The sequence below is a fragment of the Coenobita brevimanus genome, chromosome 112, assembly GCF_032717465.1.
Source record: "Coenobita brevimanus isolate Jiangsu-jjx chromosome 112, ASM3271746v2, whole genome shotgun sequence".
Classification (NCBI taxonomy): domain Eukaryota; kingdom Metazoa; phylum Arthropoda; class Malacostraca; order Decapoda; family Coenobitidae; genus Coenobita; species Coenobita brevimanus.
This window is the reverse complement of record NC_137065.1, coordinates 18,095,673-18,113,430: the sequence shown is the minus strand read 5'-3', so window position 1 is coordinate 18,113,430 and position 17,758 is coordinate 18,095,673. Positions and strand designations below refer to the sequence as shown.

At 40.3% G+C, this 17,758-nt stretch overlaps 1 protein-coding gene across 1 annotated transcript in view; it reads left to right on the top strand.

Annotated features, from left to right (window-relative positions):
• LOC145418128 (glutamate receptor 1-like) overlaps positions 1-17,758 on the top strand; it is a 722,099-nt gene that overhangs the window by 98,593 nt on the left and 605,748 nt on the right. Inside the window, exon 4 of the mRNA XM_080286652.1 lies at positions 1,876-2,005. Within this exon, the coding sequence (XP_080142778.1) occupies positions 1,876-2,005 (130 nt within the window). The remainder of the gene's footprint in view (positions 1-1,875; positions 2,006-17,758) is intronic.

The window sequence follows — 17,758 nt, the reverse complement described above, 5'->3', positions numbered from 1 at the left end:
TTGATATTGTGCAGAAAACGGTAATTACCCCAATATACTTAAGGCTAAACTGGCACAGTAAGGTATATTTCATACTTGATTTCTGTCAGGCTTTACCCAGACCAAATACCTTATAATATCTTTTATTACCAATAAGGCCCATGGTTCCCAGGTTGGGAACCGCTGTGTTAGAGAGTTAGTGGACAATATCTTAATATCTTTTAACGACGAGAGATCATTCTTAAGCTGAATAAAATCGTCTTGCTATAGTTGGCTGCGAAATAGGTACTTTGTGTTTTATTTCTGCAAATGTCAGGCGATTTTATTATGCTGGAGAGAAACGTAGGGTACCGAAATCATTAACGCATTAGCCATGTATGGAGAACTTACTCGTATTATTTCATTCTTGCTTATCACGGACAACCATAACTGGCCCATAAAAACTCATTACAATAAAAGGGCTGTTATTTCTGTCGTGGTCAGAGGGATAGAAGAACATGTTCAACAGAAGAGCAAGGTACCATCACTGTCGTCGTCGCAGTCATACCGGTAGTCATTGTTGGTGCCGTCGTAATCAACGCCATCGTCGGAAAAAATATATATATATATTCATTTCACTACAGGACAAACACCTCTCATATATATATATATATATATATATATATATATATATATATATATATATATATATATTTCTTCACTCAGATTTATTCTATCCAACCCCAGAGAGTCTCCGAATTTCAGTTTGTCATGTTGTTCTCACTGCCTCTTCATTTCACCCCATTTCAGGTTTGCCACTCACTTAGCCTGGTTGTCCACCTGTTACATGTTGCAGTGAGATTAGAAATGAGTTCGCTGTCGTCAGAATCTGAGAGTTTGTCAACCTGCGAATCCTCAGTTTAGGGATACGACCTGTTTTCCTAAGCTATACTCTTCACTGCTGTGACGTTTTACTAATGTCTGGTTTGCATCTACTGAATAGTTTTATTCCTAACAAAAATGGTCGTCTTATTGAAGGGAATGATCCCCTTCAGTACGAATGCTGTCCTACACTGAATCAGTTCATCTAGAGGAACAAGACTTAAATATAGATCGAACTAAAATGGATTAACAAAGTTACCTTGGAGTAATCAGACTATAAGGAAGAAGACGCTTTTGTAGTGAATGGGTAAATAAATTTTTAGGTGAAGCAAGATAAGAATAAAATAAAATCATCATCAGATTGAAGGGATTGCAAAGGGGTGCAACCTTTCTATTTCTGATCCCATCTCTCTCTCTCTCTCTCTCTCTCTCTCTCTCTCTCTCTCTCTCTCTCTGCACGCACGTAAATCTCCCTCCCCCTTTCAGGGATTTTCTTTATCTTTTTTTTTTTTTTAGTCATTGCATTTTTGCATTATTACACTCAAATATCATCCTCGCATTTATATATACCGTGGGAAAAATAAATCTTAGTAATGTTCTCCTAGTTAAGCATTACCAGTTTTATTTGCTTACTTGACTGTGCTTGCCCTACATTGTTTCGTTAACTCCTTTCATTACCTGTTTAGACGAGATCAACTCCTGGAAAGACCCTTAAACCTTCCAGGTAGAATGATCCTTATCAACAAAAACTTTGTTATTTAATGTGTTCGCGCACACACACACACACACACACACACACACACACACACACACGGGGGGGAGGGGCAATTGACGTCCAGAGTTTCGCCATGATTTTCAACACAGTCAGTTGCACATGTGCTCATGCATATCCACATACTGCCAGTCTGAGAGAGAGAGAGAGAGAGAGAGAGAGAGAGAGTATATAGTATACAGGTAAGTATATATATAGATAGATAAATATAGATAGACAAATATACAACTATATAAATATATGCACCTCTCTATATCCTCCAGGTGCCGAACCCGTCTTCTGGTCTGATGGACTATGCCACCACGATGAGACCCGAGTACCACCAGGCCATCATTGACCTCATCCACCACTACCGCTGGGATCATATTATTTACCTGTACGACTCACACGACGGTCAGTAATAACGCATTGTATCACAGTTATCCCTTCCTCTTCTTCCGTTTTCCATTTTTTGTAGTGAGTCTCCTGGTTTAGGTTCAATTACTAGATACCTTTTGACTTACATACAGTACTCATCCTCCCTCATCTCTGTTCTAAGACTCCGATGGTAAGTGTTCGTGACTTTTACCCTAGTTACGCCTTTTACCTCCCCACTCCTATTTCATCTGCAGCTGCCTTTTAACTTCCTACAAGGCACTCCATTCAGTTGTGTCTTACTCCATTTTTTTCGTCTTTTACCTCTATGACTTCCATGACGGTCAGTGCTCCTGCCTGTGATCCTTGCTCTTCGTGATGACTATTTTGTGATTTCTTTTTGTTTATAGATCTTCACGTAAGTCCTTCATTGGCTGAATAAATCATCGATTTTTCTGTATTTTACGTCTCCTACGGTGGTCAGAGTTCCTTCCTCTTCCCATAATTTCCTCTTGCTAACTGTTTATAGTTTTTCCTACATTTTTTTTTATGCTTTTGTCTGCATTCTTTTGGTTTTCTCTACATAAATTTTTACTACCGAATTTCTAGACTCGGATTTTTTTTTTTTTTTTTCATCTCTTTAGCTCCTTATTCTCATGACGCATTGTTTTATAGTATTCCTGCAGCCTCCAGATGATTTTGTTCCCCTTATGAAGTATCTCGAGTAAAGAGATTAAGTTAAGCAGCATCTAATCCCCCCAGTACACGATATCTCTTCATAGCTACATAAAATAATCTATTGATACGAAGATTTAAGGAAATAAAATGCGTCACTAGACTGAGGTGCTAAAGACATAATACTTCTTGACACACAGGTACTATAGCGTTCCATATGTCCACCCAGTGCCGGATTACTTATGAGGATAGTAGGCACGTGTCAAGGGCCCCCATCTTTGAAGGGCCGCAATTTTTTTTCTTTTCATAAATGGATGGACAAACGATGAAAATGACAATAGTTGGCATCACTTAAATCTAATGATAGTCAGGGGTGGTTTAACCACTAGGCTGAAAAAGCTGCAGCCGAAGACCCCCACCCTTGAAGGGGCCCCCATTTATATTAATAATAATAATAATAACAATATATATATATATATATATATATATATATATATATATATATATGTGTGTGTGTGTGTGTGTGTGTGTGTGTGTGTGTGTGTGTGTGTGTGTGTGTGTGTGAGACAGATAATCTGTGTAACCAGTGATTTCATGAAATCCCTAGGGAATTCATAAAATTAATTTAAGTTGGAATGGGTTAAGCTTAAGATAATCTAGGCTGCTGTTACGTTGGGCTGGGATAATGTAGGTTAAGTTTAGGTTGCTAGGTTAGGTTTAGTAGGTTGGGTTAGGTTAGGTTAATTTAGATAAACGCCTAACATATCTTAGCATTCATTTAAATTAAACTAACCTAACCTAACCTAACCTAACTAACCTAGTCTAACCTAACCTAAACTTAACCTTGATTATCCCAGGCTAACCTAACTGAAGTCCAGGGCGCCGAGAGAATTGAAATGTGCGGGGGCAGGACTAGTTTGGGGCCCCCACCCCTGCAGTAGGTAAAAGTAGAGGTGGGGGGCGTATGCTATATGTATATGTAGCATATTTTTTTTATTACTTCAACAACTTAGAAATACATTCAAAATGAACTGTTTTCTAGAAATAGTTTTATCCACTAGAGTGATAAGACATACACATGATGCACATATGTGTAATTATTACAAAAAATACAAGAAAAGCAATAACCAAGCACTAAACTGATAACAATGTAAGTAAAATCATAATACAATACATAAAGATTACATACCGAATACAAATACGATTGATTCATTTTACAGACAATGGTGCTTTCCTTGGCAAAATTATGAAGCACAACATCAAGATTAAGAGATCTTGCAAGTTGAAACTCAGTACTGAGTCTAGCCAAGTCTACAAGTTGTGCTTGGGTCATTGTTCGTAGAAAATTTTTTATCAGCTTGAGTTTGCTGAATGCGCGCTCTGCAGAGGCGACAGTGGCCGGGATTGTTAGCAGAATGTGCAGGCTGACAGATACTTGGGAAGAGCCCTTCTAGTCTGTACTCTGTCAAGCAATTCAAAAGCTGCAATGGGCTTAGTTGGTTCTGTCCAAAATTTGAGCGATGAACTGTTGGTAGGTGCCTCATTTCCATCACGATATCATGACTGATATCGGCAGGATACTTATCTGCCAGTGATTTTGATTTCAGTTCCAGCTCCTCTGCTGATATTGTTAGGTACTTCCAGAGGAAACTGAAGATTTCAAAAATATTCTTGGCAGCTTTGAATCTTACAGTCCACCAATTACATTTTCCAGTAATACATAAAACACAGACTTTCTGAAATAAGCCTCTTCAGGTAACTCATCTGCTTCATTTTGTTCTGGTAAATCTGTATCTACTGTGGCATCACCATCATCGTGAAATCTTCTTTTGTGTTTAGCTCCGGCTGCTTTACACGTCCATGATACAGATTCACCTCGATGTCCAGGTTTGATGCAACTAGCTTTGCTTCATTCCACATAGCTTTCCAGTTATTTCGGAGACCTGTCAGTTCTACAAGCAAGCCCTCTATGTTTGACACTTCAACATCCAGTGTAGAATCTCTGGCTTGAGTAACTTTACTACAGAAGTCAGTTGGAATTAGGACTTTGTACCATACAACATACATTATCACACAAATGAAGGATGTCACATTAGACAAAGCTCCGATTATTTCTGTTCTTGTTTTGGCAGTTAGGTTCAGCTCCAAGTGGTCTTCCAGTGTTAATTTGATGCAAGGCAGGTGGCCTGCAAAAGGCTTCACACGTTCAGCACGGTCAGATCATGTTATTTCATCTTACTAAAATGACATCAGTTACTTTGAAAATTGTGTGACCCATTATAAGCCTGTGTGTGCGTTTGATTACTTTCATAACAAAAAGTACCTCAAGAAATCATTTAAATTATAAAAAAATAATATTTTTGTAAGTCGCGATTTGAGAAAATAATATTACAGGAAGATAACACTTAAAAATTTGGACATTTGTGTTCAAAAGCTAAAACAACCATTGTCTTCTGAGAAAACCCAGTTTGTTTACTAATAAGATGCACTTGCTCTTAGCCTCATTTTCAAAATGTAAACAATGACTATCTGCATAAGGTCCATACAACCCTACAGGCTACAATCATACCGATAATGCATAAAAATAATGAGAAGTAGACTGTAAAAACACGAAAATGGCGTACCCAAAACATTCACGTGACGTTCATGAACACGAAGAGCTACATGCCTATATAGCCTACAGCCTTTGTAACGGCTATACCACCTCCCTTAGGTCGTATATATAGTCTATAGTCAGTCTACCTGTTAAATCCGGCACTTGGCCCAATTCATCCCTATTACTGAAAAAAAGAAAAAAAAAACTATACAATAGAGGTTTTGATTTTTTTTGCCCAACATACTCATGGGCCCCCCCAAGACCCCATGGGCCCCGGAGCAGTGCACCGGATGACCCTTCCTCTCGGTGGGCCTGCTGAAGCCTAAATTAACGTAACCTTAATTTACCCATCCGAATCTAAACTCATTTCTCGAATTCCCTAGGGATCTCATGAAATCACTGATTACACAAATTCCCTGTAACATATATATAAATAGAGAGAGAGAGAGAGAGAGAGAGAGAGAGAATTTATATTAGTATATATATATATATATATATATATATATATATATATATATATATATATATATATATATATATATATATATATATATATATATATATATATATATATATATATATATATATATATATATATATATATATATATATATATATATAATTAATGACAACTGCAGCAGCTGGTGTCATATAAGACCTAAAGGTGGTCATTTAAATCTATTTATGGGGGTCCCTGCCCTGGATAGAGGGCTCCCATATCTATATTATCCTTGGACCTCGAACGAGGTTTATACGGCCCTGTGTCCACCCTCCAACTGTTTACTCTCACCTCTGATACAGGAAACTGCATCCTTCAAGGATTTACTTTTAGTCTTGTGTTACATAATTGGTTAATGGCTGAAAGTTGTCTCTCAGCCACTGTAGTGTTATGGCTTGTCCTCATTTATTTTGTTGCCTCTGTAACTGTTCTAGAAACCTGTCAAGGGCAGTTTTCTTGACAGCGTATGAGCTTCGTAGTGGTATATTATGCACATTAGACCTTAACATTCTGTTTTATGTTATGTCAATTAAAATACCATGTAGTTTCTGTCAGTAACAACACAGGAGAAAATTGAGACACAATTTGCGGAACAAATCGCAGAGGAAAAGGTGTTATGAAATATTCAAATCCATTTCCAGTACGACCTTAGTCTTGTAATCAGATAATATATTCTGTGGTCACAGTATATCTTCTGTAAATAAAGGATGCAGGGTTTATGATGCCATAGTCGGGCAACAGCAAAATAAACCATCTGTATTATAATGATCCGATTTCTGTATGTTTGTTTGTTTGTTTGTTACCGTAACATAGCAAAAACGGCGCATGTAGCGCAAATTTTAGTTTGAGCAAAATATCTTTAAAATGCTCTAACTTGATGAATAAAACCATTTCCCGTCCAATCGGGCCACTGGCCCACTGGTTCCCGAATTCTGACTCATTTCTGAAGATAGGAAGTGATTTGACATCGAGCAGAGGCCGCCGAAGGTGGCCTTTTTGCGAGTAGTATATAACGGTTTCTTCTATTCCTTTGCCTTCTGTGATCCTTATGTGGGAACAAAGATGAAGATGATAAAGAACTTTGCCTTTTCATGATACAAGTTTATCTCAGATTATGTCAACCACACAGATTCATTATCCCATTATTTCCTGTATATTTTTTCATTGTACTATAATGTTTTACTCAGATTTTTGCTTTCAGTTCTTAAATATAAACATAAATATAAATGTAGACAAATAAATAAATAAATAAATATATAAATATAAATATCTATATCTATCTATCTATATATCTATCTATCTATCTGTATCTATCTATCTATCTATCTATATATATATACAGAGGTGGGCACACGGTACACAGAAATTACCGTCGGTAACGGTACCGGTTCTTGCCTAAAATTGTAGTTTCACTACCGGTACCGGTAAAAAACTCGGTATTCGGTACTCGGTACATGAGTATGAATAAACTTGTTCAGTATTGATTTTTTTTTTTTTTTTTTTTTTTTTTTACCACACTGAGGACGCAGAGACCAGTCTTGTCAGAAAAGCCGGCCCTGAGGAGAGATGAAAGATGTTGTCAGACAACTGTCACAGTCACATTAACTATGGGGTGACTAAAGGTAGAGCTGCAAAGAAAGTGGTTGAGGAGGCGAAGGCGAAGACAGGAGGAAGCAGCTCCTGTGAGAAGAGTGGAGAAATTGCAAGATAGTGAGAAGAGGACAGAGTATAAGAGCATAGTGGAAGAAAGACTGGGAAGGTATGAGCTAGAGCAGATGGAAGGGGTGGAAGACGTATGTAAGATATTCACGGAAGAGATAAGCGCAGCGTGTGAGGCGGTTTGTGGAGTGAGGAGGAGATGCAAGGGTGTGCAAGGAACAGCATGGTGGAATGATGAGGTGAAACGAGCTGTGGAACAAAAGAAGAAGGCATATGGTGAATGGTTGGCGAGTAGAGGTAGGGAGAAGATGAGAGAGAGAAGAGAGGTATATGTGAGCAGGAGAAGGGAGGTTAAGAGACTGGTGAAGGAGAGTAAGAAGAAAGTGGATGAAGAGTTTGGGAGGAATCTGAGTGTGAAATGGAGGGAGAGTAAGAAATTGTTTTGGAAGGAGGTAAAGAAAGTAAGGCAGTGTGAAAGGGGAAATAGTAGGGGAGTGAAAGATAGGAATAATAGATTGTTGATGGAGAAGAGAGAGAAATTGAGGAGATGGAAGGAGCACTTTGAGGATTTGTTGAATGTAGAGAGTGAGAGCAGTGTGAGTATAAGTGGTTGGGGAATGGCTGGGAGAAGAAGAGATGAGAGGAGGGAGGAAGAGATCAGTAGGTCAGAAGTAGTGGAAGTGATGAAGAAGATTAAGCTGGGAAAGGCCCCAGGAATTGATGGAGTGTGTGGTGAAATGCTTAGGTATGGGGGTGAGATTGTTGTGGAGTGGATATGGAAGTTGTGTAGATTGGCTTGGGAAGAGGGAAGGGTTCCAGAGGACTGGAAATCAGGTATAATTGTTCCTCTGTACAAAGGAAAAGGAGAGAGAAGTATGTGGTAACCATAGAGGTATTTGCCTTCTTAGTGTGACTGGTAAAATATATGGTAGAATACTCATTGATAGGGTTAGGCATATGACAGAGGAGCTAGTTGGAGAAGAACAAGGGGGATTTAGGAAGGGAAAAGGGTGTGTAGATCAGATATTTGTTCTAAGATGTTTAGTGGAAAAGTATCTAGAGAAGGGAAGGAAAGTGTACGCTGCCTTCATGGACTTGGAGAAAGCTTATGACAGAATAGATAGGAAAGGTATGTGGAAGGTATTAAGAATATATGGAGTGGAGGGGAAATTGTTGAGTGCTGTGAAGAGTATGTACGAGGGAGCTAGGGCTACGGTGCGAGTGGATGGTGAGCTGAGTGAGTTCTTTGATCTCAATGTGGGACTGAAACAGGGGTGTGTAATGTCTCCATGGCTGTTTAATATATATATGGATGGGGTCGTAAAGGAGGTACAAGGTAGGGCAGTGGATGTGGGGGTGGCCCTAATGAATGAGGGTGAGATTTGGAAGCTTCCGGTGTTGCTGTTTGCTGATGATACAGTATTGTTGAGTGAAGATGAATGGGAGTTGCAAGGTTTGGTGAATGAATTTGGGACAGTGTGTAGGAGGAGGAAGCTGAAAGTTAATGTAAACAAAAGTAAAGTTATGGTGTTTGAGAGGAATGAAGTCACAGAGTGTGCAGTGAGGTTGGATGGTGAGGATATGGAGAATGTGAGTGCATTCAAGTACTTGGGTAGTGTGATGAGTAAGGATGGAACTTTGGGGGATGAAGTACGTGAAAGGGTACAGCAGGAAGGAAGGCTGTTGGCACACTGAAAGCAGTGATGAGAAATAGGGAGGTGAGTATGGAAGTTAAGAAGTCACTGCATGATGGTATTGTGATCCCTACCCTGACGTATGGAAGCGAGGCGTGGACCTTGCAAGAGGGGAACAAGTCAAGAGTGAGAGCAGTGGAAATGAGTTACTTGAGAGGAGCATGTGGAGTGACATGGAGGGACAGGTTGACGAATGAAGAAGTGAAGGAACGTTGTGGGGTAGATGTGGATGTGGTTGGAAAGATTAGGAGAAATACACTGAGGTGGTTTGGACATGTGGAGAGGATGGAGAATGAAAGACTGACTAAGAGGGTGTATGTAGGTGAGGTGGAGGGAGGGAGAGGGAGGGGTAGACCGAGGATGAGGTGGAGGGATGGAGTTGAGAGGTATGTGAGGGAGGGGGGGGTGAGTTGGGGGGAGGGGAGTCAAATGGTGGGTGACAGAGTGACTTGGAGGCGTTTTGTCTGCGGCCACCCTTTGCGGGATTAGGGCGTCGGGCTATAGATAGATAGATAGACTAAAGCATATGGTTTTGCGACCGTTCAGTCCTTCACTTTCAATACGTAGATCGCTAAACTTTAACCGGCCACTGTAATTCACATTCTTATACACCTAGTTTAGTGTTTATCAAAATGAACAAAATTTTATTACTACATCGTGTCATTACATGCACAAAAATCTGATCACTTCAGTTTTCTTTTCCAGTGTTGCCCTTGAGGAAAATGACCACTTCAAAATGATAGTCACTGAGTCCCGCCCGTTTTGGTTTGAGCACGTCCTTCCCCAATGAAAACAGACGTTCCACAGCAGCATTGGATGGTATTGGCGTGTTATAAGTTCCAAATAAGTCTCTGAAAACCTTGCAAGGAAAGCAGTCCTTGTTGATTTTATGTTTCTGGGGTTTCTCCAAAGTTTCCTTTACTAACTTTATCCCAGTCTCCCTTTTCTTCCTCCTTTTTACATAGAGGGGTTCGAAAAACTCTTCCTTGACATCCTGTCTATCATCATCATAAGTGGTGCTGCTCTCCGCGTCCCTTAGCTTGCTCTCCAGTAGTGACACCATCTTTTCCACCCTCCCCCTCATTTTCTGTCTGTCGTAGGAGGCAGTTTCAGGTAACCACGCCAACCACGATAGCTTGAATTGGGGATGAAGGGCAGCAGCAATCACGCAGTCAGTGTCCTCGAAACGATGGCCGAACCTTCCTTCCACACCCTGCGTTCACTAGAGGTTAGCACACCGTCAGATCGCTCTTTCCTTCACCTATTTTAATTTCTTGTGGCACATGGCCAGGGTCGGCAGCCTTCTCCTCACCTTTTCTTTATCACACGATACGTGAATATAGATGAATAATATGTACCGCTGCCGAGTACCGAAAAAATGTGTTTAGAAATGTACAGTCGGTATCAGTTTTGGTACATGACGAAAAAAGTAGTCACTACGACTACCGGTACTCGAACTGTAATTCGGTACTGTAACTTGGTACTTTTGTACCTCGGTACTGCCCATATATATATATATATATATATATATATATATATACTTCTGACTGACATAAAACTTTTTCACTTATTACCTAACCTTGTTCACTTTCCTATGACTTATTTTCAGCTTATTAAGGTTGTCTGACGTTAACTGTAACAGATTAGTAGTTTTCCATATCATGAGAGGAGTAAATTTTCCATATATTATTTTCCACATTTTTTTTTTTTCTTCACCAATATTAGTAATTTTTTTTCATTTTCGTTTTCATCAATATTTTTATCTTTCGCAGCCATTTTCCCCACAGGCCCAGTCTTCTGCCTTTATTAACTTCCTTATCAAAGAAGAGAGGTGGATTTGGTCCTCTTTTTCTCTGTTTTATTCGTTTCTTCTTATACTTGCGAAATTAGAATCCCAGTGCTTTAATTTATTCTGATTATTTTTGGTCTTGTGATATGTTTGTACACTAAGAAATATTCTCTCTCTCTCTCTCTCTCTCTCTCACACACACACACACACACACACACACACACACACACACACACACACACACACACACACACACACACACACACACACACACATTTTTCCATTTTCCACTCCAAATACTATTTATTACCAGATGGGAGTTATCAAATTCCTTACCACCTCCGCCATAGATCCATTGTGCCACAGCTCCAGTCACTCAATCCAATACTTCATCATTTTTTTCACAGTTCTATCCTCCAACAAAGGTATAGTCGAAAACGAAAGTATGCCTAATATTTCCCCCTAGTAATTACCATTATCCTCTCCTTCCTAATAATTCTAAGATCAAAAGAATTGTGATATGTTTCTCTGTCTGATATTTCACCTCTTGTACTTTTCATATTCCTTTGTTGACTGATGCTCCTAAAGTGACACGGACTTAGTATGTTTCTGTGCCTAATATGCGCATCTTCTGCTTCTCACTTTTCTTTGCTCGCTGGCATTCATGACATGAGCGGCGCTTGGCATGTTCGTCTGCCCATAGACAATTCTCTTTGGTCTGATAAGTCAGTGTGAAAAGTGATGGACCTCCTGTTATTGTGAAATTATCTCAGCAGAATACCCTATTAGGCGAACTTTTGTCTCTGACGTTAAACCGCCAGTTCTTATTCCAGTTTTACTTTCTAGTCCATTAAAATGAAGGTATAGGGTAAAGATGGGGGCAGACGCCATGAAGCACTGAGCCACAGTGCTTATCTCCGTAACTTAGGCTTTAGAGTCGATGGCGGGTTTTTCATCCAATTTCCAGGAATACATGGCCACTACATCGTCCAGGCTACCACAGTACCTCCCGTAGGTGTTCCCCTAGGTACTCATTTTACTCATCAACCAACTCATAAAGGGTAGATGGACACCTGAGTCGAGTGACGCTAGCTGCCCGCATCAGAATTCGACCCCTGGCGCTAATGTGTCGGCAGCTTTGAACGACGCTACAGTCGTCATTGACCCTTCCCGCCCATTTTTAATCAGACACAAAATACACACTGCCTTCATTCCAGTCATTTAGCATTCTCGTCACCAGTCTTTTCTCCAGCCCAAAACAGTGAGTGACTAAACCCATTCACCAGATCCCTGACCATGCCCCCCACTAATCAGTTCTACATAAATTCCAGTTATCCGCCCAGTTTGTTTCACACCTAACTCTTATCTCCAACAGCAGCCTTCACAGTCACCTCCTCCTCCGCCCTCTCCACAACCTTGGGTTTCGATAATGTTTCTTCATCTTCATCCTTTATATAATTTATTGTTCTTTATCTATTCAGTTTCACTCATATTCACCTGTTCCAAGATTCTTCTTCTCTCGTGTGTCTGTTGGTCATATTATAGGTGGTAGAGAAGACTTCGTAACACCTTTTCCATAGCGATTCATTTTGCAAACTACACGTTAATGCAAACCTGTGTGCTATTTATATCATTATAATATCGAAACTCTTTGCATCAGTAACATATAAGATATTGAAATGCAATCAGCTGAATATATCGGTAAGAAAATAGGTGTTGCGAGGTATCTAAATCCAGTTATAACACGGCCCATATTGTCATACTCCGTCACATATGTGTCATATTAATTTGGTTATCTCTCATAGTCATGGTTTGGATTTTATTCTAACTATACTATGCCCCTCCCCCACCCCCCCTTCCGCGTTACATCCATCTGTCATTTTTAAAATCTTTCTTCCCTTCTTCCTCATTTGCACTCCATATCCTCCCCTCACCAATTCCCCGACCCATCCCTTATCTAAGGTTCTCCACTTTGACCTCTCGTTTTCTGTTTTCTTGTGTGCCTCTATTCCTGTTTGTATTTTTACTTTTTCCCTCTCCGCTTTTTGCTCACCCGCATCTCCAATAGCTCCATCATCTTCAAGCAGTTTCATATCTTCTTACTCGATTCCATTCCTTGCACCTCTTTGCTACCATCCCTTTTTCTTTCTACCCGTTAATATTCTCTTCTTCCTCGTTACCTCTGCCGCATCTTCTCACCTCCTTGTTCTCAAACTCTTGCCTTCAAAGTTCCCTCATTTCATTCAGGTATTATCTCTCTCTCTCTCTCTCTCTCTCTCTCTCTTTCTCATTCACAAAATATATCTTCTCTCTCTCTTCAGTTCCCCTCCTATTTCCTTCAGCTTCCTCAGACTATGTACGCTGTTGTTAATGTTGCTGTTGTTGATTTTGTTGTTGTTGTTGTTGTCGATGTTCTCTACAGTGATCTGGATTTGAACCCTGAAGCCTGGAGGAGGAAATTACCCTTGCCTCCTGCACCAGCCTCCTTTGGCGATAGAAAGGGAAATGAGTGAAGTTAGTACAACCAAGCAGTGTAATTGCATTGCATGAAGGAGTTCCCCTGTAGGATCAAACTCTATATAAATATGAGATATACGAGCACGAACCTCATAGTGGGAAATTGTAAAGGATGTGAACGCATTTTTATAAACAGAAAGCAAAATGTGCCGTGTCCCCTAGATTTATGGACAGGCATGGTATGTGTCGGTGCCAGGCTGCTGGCCTGCTAACGGTCGCCCCTCCACAACTAGATTATGTTCATGGATGTTGAGGAATGAGAAGTAGTGTGAGAGAGGTAGAATGTTGTATGGGGTGGGTGGAGATAGTGATGAAAAGGGAAAGGGAGGAAAGATAGGAGAAGGGAGGCGTGAGGAAGGAAATGAAAGTGAGGGAAGAGGGGAGAGAAGGAAACAAAGGAGTAGAGAAAGAAGAGAGAGGGGCGAGGAAGGGTAGACGGGAGGGAGGGAGAGAAGCAGAGTGGACAGTGGGTAGGGGAGATGGGAGTCGTAAAGTTAAGTACACAGTAGTGAAAAGAAAAACAAATGGCAACAGACCTGTTGGTTCTTTCGTGGCTGTTTGTTATAGGGAGGGTTATAACAATTTTTTTTTTATCAGTAAGAGAAAAGGGTACAAAAGCTAGATGGCTTCCATCCCCCCCCCCCATCCACCAAAACTCCAGTCACAGCCGGCATGAAATGGTATGACGGACCACCATGGATCATAGAATAGCTGTAATGGAAGTTTCAAAGGAAAAGGGAAAAGGAAATCTTATTCTACAGTACACTTTCTACCTGGAGATGAAAGTATAACATTTAAGCAACAGTATTTACTGACGTTGTAGTACCCATGCTCCGAAAAGAGGAAATAAAAACATATATACTACATAAATGTATTATTCAGGATTGAACATAGCTGGAGGTTAGTAGGTGGATACTTATCAATACGATTTTTAAGTTGGTACTATATCACAGTTTACTACATTGGATGGCAGCTTGTTCCACATTTTCATAACTCCACTATATAGGAAAGTATGCGTAGCTTCCTGTGACTGAAATAGTTTGCCGACATTTTTATGCCCATTACGTTTAGTACAATTCAAGCGAACTGTACAATAGTCTTATTTATCGATAGCCATATTGTCGCGTTCTTCGAACGTTTTGAATACTTGAATTAAATCTCCAAGCCTGCATTTAGTTAAGGTAAAGGGATGCAAGGCTCCTAAATGCTCCTCGTATTGTTTATTTCTCAGTCTAGGTATCATATTTGTCACCTTTCATTGCACGCTCTCAAGTTTCCCAATATCTTGTTCTTGTAATAAGGACACCAGAACTGGACACAATACTCTTAGTCTGGGTGTACTAGAGAATTATACAAGGTGAGGATGATATTTTCGTATTTATATTTAATGCTATACCTCTGAATCTGATTAGATTGTTGGCTTTCTTAACAGCCTCCGTAATGTTTGTTTGGTTTAATATTATATGTTACTGTAATTCCTAATTCTTTTCCATGACTGAAATTACCGCGATGAACACTGTTCATGGTGTATCTGGCTTCTTCATTCTATTTCCAATGTATAGCACATTGCATCTGCAAATATTAAAATTCTCATGCCATGTTTGGGGCCAATAAGGGGCTAGTGAAGTCATTCTGAATTGCCTGCCTCTGTAAGGATGTGTGTGATCTGTCCAACTTTAGTATCGTCAGCAAATTTAGATAGCTTTCAATATAAACCCTCATCCATAACATTTTATGTATTAAAAGCAAGTTAGGACAATCCACAACCATGTGGCACTCCACTATTAACATCTCTTCAGTCTGATTCTTTACCATTTATTACGATTCTCTGTGTATGTCCTGCAGCCAATTTATTATCGATCCACCTGAGCATATCTGCCTCTGAACACATGTATCTCCAATTCTGAAGAGGTCTTTTATTGAGAACTTTATCGTATGTTTTTTTTTTAGAAAATAGAGTATTTTTTTCCCCGCAACACAAGAAGAAAGTATTTAAAGATAAACGCTATTGATCATCTGGCATCCGTTGTGATGACATCGTCGGTGGACAATCAGCCGCCGCGAATCACACACACCCTACTCACCCCCTAATTATCAGCTCCACAATTCAAACAAACAGGGTATAGAGCAGTACTAAACTTCTCTCCTACCACAACATTACCAAGTTTTCTGATGTGACCAAAACCATATCCAATATGCTATTTCCACTTGTTGGACAGTCTGTGAGCTGATGTAATAAATTTTCTTGCAAAGTGGAATACAAGTCTGACCCTGTGTGTCAAGGTAAGGCCTATCCCAATTTAGCAACCTGCAAATTAAAATCACCAATGATTGCAGTATTTTTTGTGCTCCATATTTCAGCAAATTGGTTGTAACTAAATGAATTTTTCTCTTTGAAAGTTGGGTTGAAACAGGGATGTGTCATGTCTCCATGGTTGTTCAATCTGTACATGGATGGGGTAATAAAAGAGGTACAAGGTAGGGTAGTGGATGTTGGAGTGGCCCTGGTGAGAGAGGATAGTGTTTGGAAACTCCCTGTACTGTTGTTTGCAGATGATACTGTGTTGTTGAGTGAAGACAAAGGGGAGCTGCAAGGCTTGGTGGATGAGTTTGGGACAGTGTTTAAGAAACGGAATCTAAAGGTGAATGTAGAGAAGAGTAAAGTGATGGTGTTTGAGAGAGGTGAAGTCAGTGAATGTACAGCGAGGTTGGATGGTGAGGAATTGGAAAATCTGAGTACGTTTAAGTACTTGGGTAGTGTGATGAGTAAGGATGGAGGTTTGGAGGGTGAAGTGCTTGAAAGGGTACAGCAGGGAAGAAAGGTTGCTGGTTCTTTGAAATCAGTGATAAGAAACAGGGAAGTGAGCATGGAAGTGAAAAAGTTACTTCATGACAGTATTGTGATAACTCTAACGTATGGAAGTGAAGCTTGGACGTTGTTGGAAGGACACAAGTCAAGAGTGACAGCAGTGGAAATGAGTTATTTAAGAGGAGACCTGTGGAGTCACATGGAGAGACAGGCTGACGAATGAGGATATAAAGGAGCGTTGTGGTGTTGATGTGGATGTCATAGGAAGCGTTATGAGGAACACACTGAGGTGGTTTGGCCATGTGGAGAGGATGGAGGGTGAAAGACTGACGAAGAGAGTGTATGTGAGTGAGGTGGATGGGGGAAGAGGGAGGGGGAGGCCGAGGATGAGATGGAGGGATGGGGTGGAGAGGTATATGAGAGAGGGGGGTGTGAGTTGGGAGCAGGGCAGTGAAATGGCGGGGGACAGGGCGACTTGGAGGCGATTTATTCGTGGCCGCCCCTAACGGGATTGGGGCGTCTGGCAATATATAGATAGATAGATAGGTTGTAAATTTCACCGTCCGAGTTACTCGACGGTGCTGGTGGATGATGAATTAACCCAACTACTGTTTACTACAGGGATTATTTCAAAGCTGGAGATGTATACTATCAATATTATCAACAGATGACTTGGGAATTACGACTGGATGAAGTCCTACCTTAATGTACAAATGTACACCCACCCAATCTGTTTCTGTCATTGCTGAAAATGTTGTAACCTGGTATTTTGTATTCTGCAAAAGAAGAAAAAAATTGTCGTTGTTCGGTACTGAGATACAGTTTCGATACGCCTTTTACATCTTAATCTTCAGGAAGACCATAAACCTTCTAAATCAGATAATTTGTTTCACAAACTACGCGTATTTAGGAGGAGAGTTTTAATAGCCTTGCTTCCACATGTCCGTCTGTGGTTTATGATGTTAACGTTGAATCGTCTGTAGGTTTCATATGGTGAATGTTTTTTGACAGAAAAAAAACGTACTGCATCACCCAAGAGACAACCGAGATGAGCAGAGCTAACCGAGATCAGGTGGAGACCATAATGTGCAAATAAAGCTCGCAGTATATAGGACTGATTGCTTTGTCAACGAATTCAGAATCTTCCTGTAAACAGTGCCTTGATACGATTATTTTGGCTAAAAGCATTGCTAAAAATGACGTTGCCTACAGGAATATTGGGGAAAATACATGGAATGTAAATGCAATTAGTCACTTCCTTGTAATGATGTATCATCAACCTGAACTCCTCCAAGTACTCTTTAGACCGTGTTTGCATTACGTCTTTGGTTCCTGCATCGGAAGAGGAAGAGAGGGTAAAGAGAGAAGGAGAGGAGAGAGAGAAATTGAAAGGAGATGGAGCATATAGCAGAAAAGAGAATAGAGGGGAGAATGTGTAACAGAAGAGGAGGGTTTAAGAGGAGAGTAAAGGGGCTTGTGAATGGCAAGAGCGGGGAAACAAACGTGGAGAGGGTTTTGGGTAGACTGAGAAGAGAAGAGGTATGGGAAGGGAAG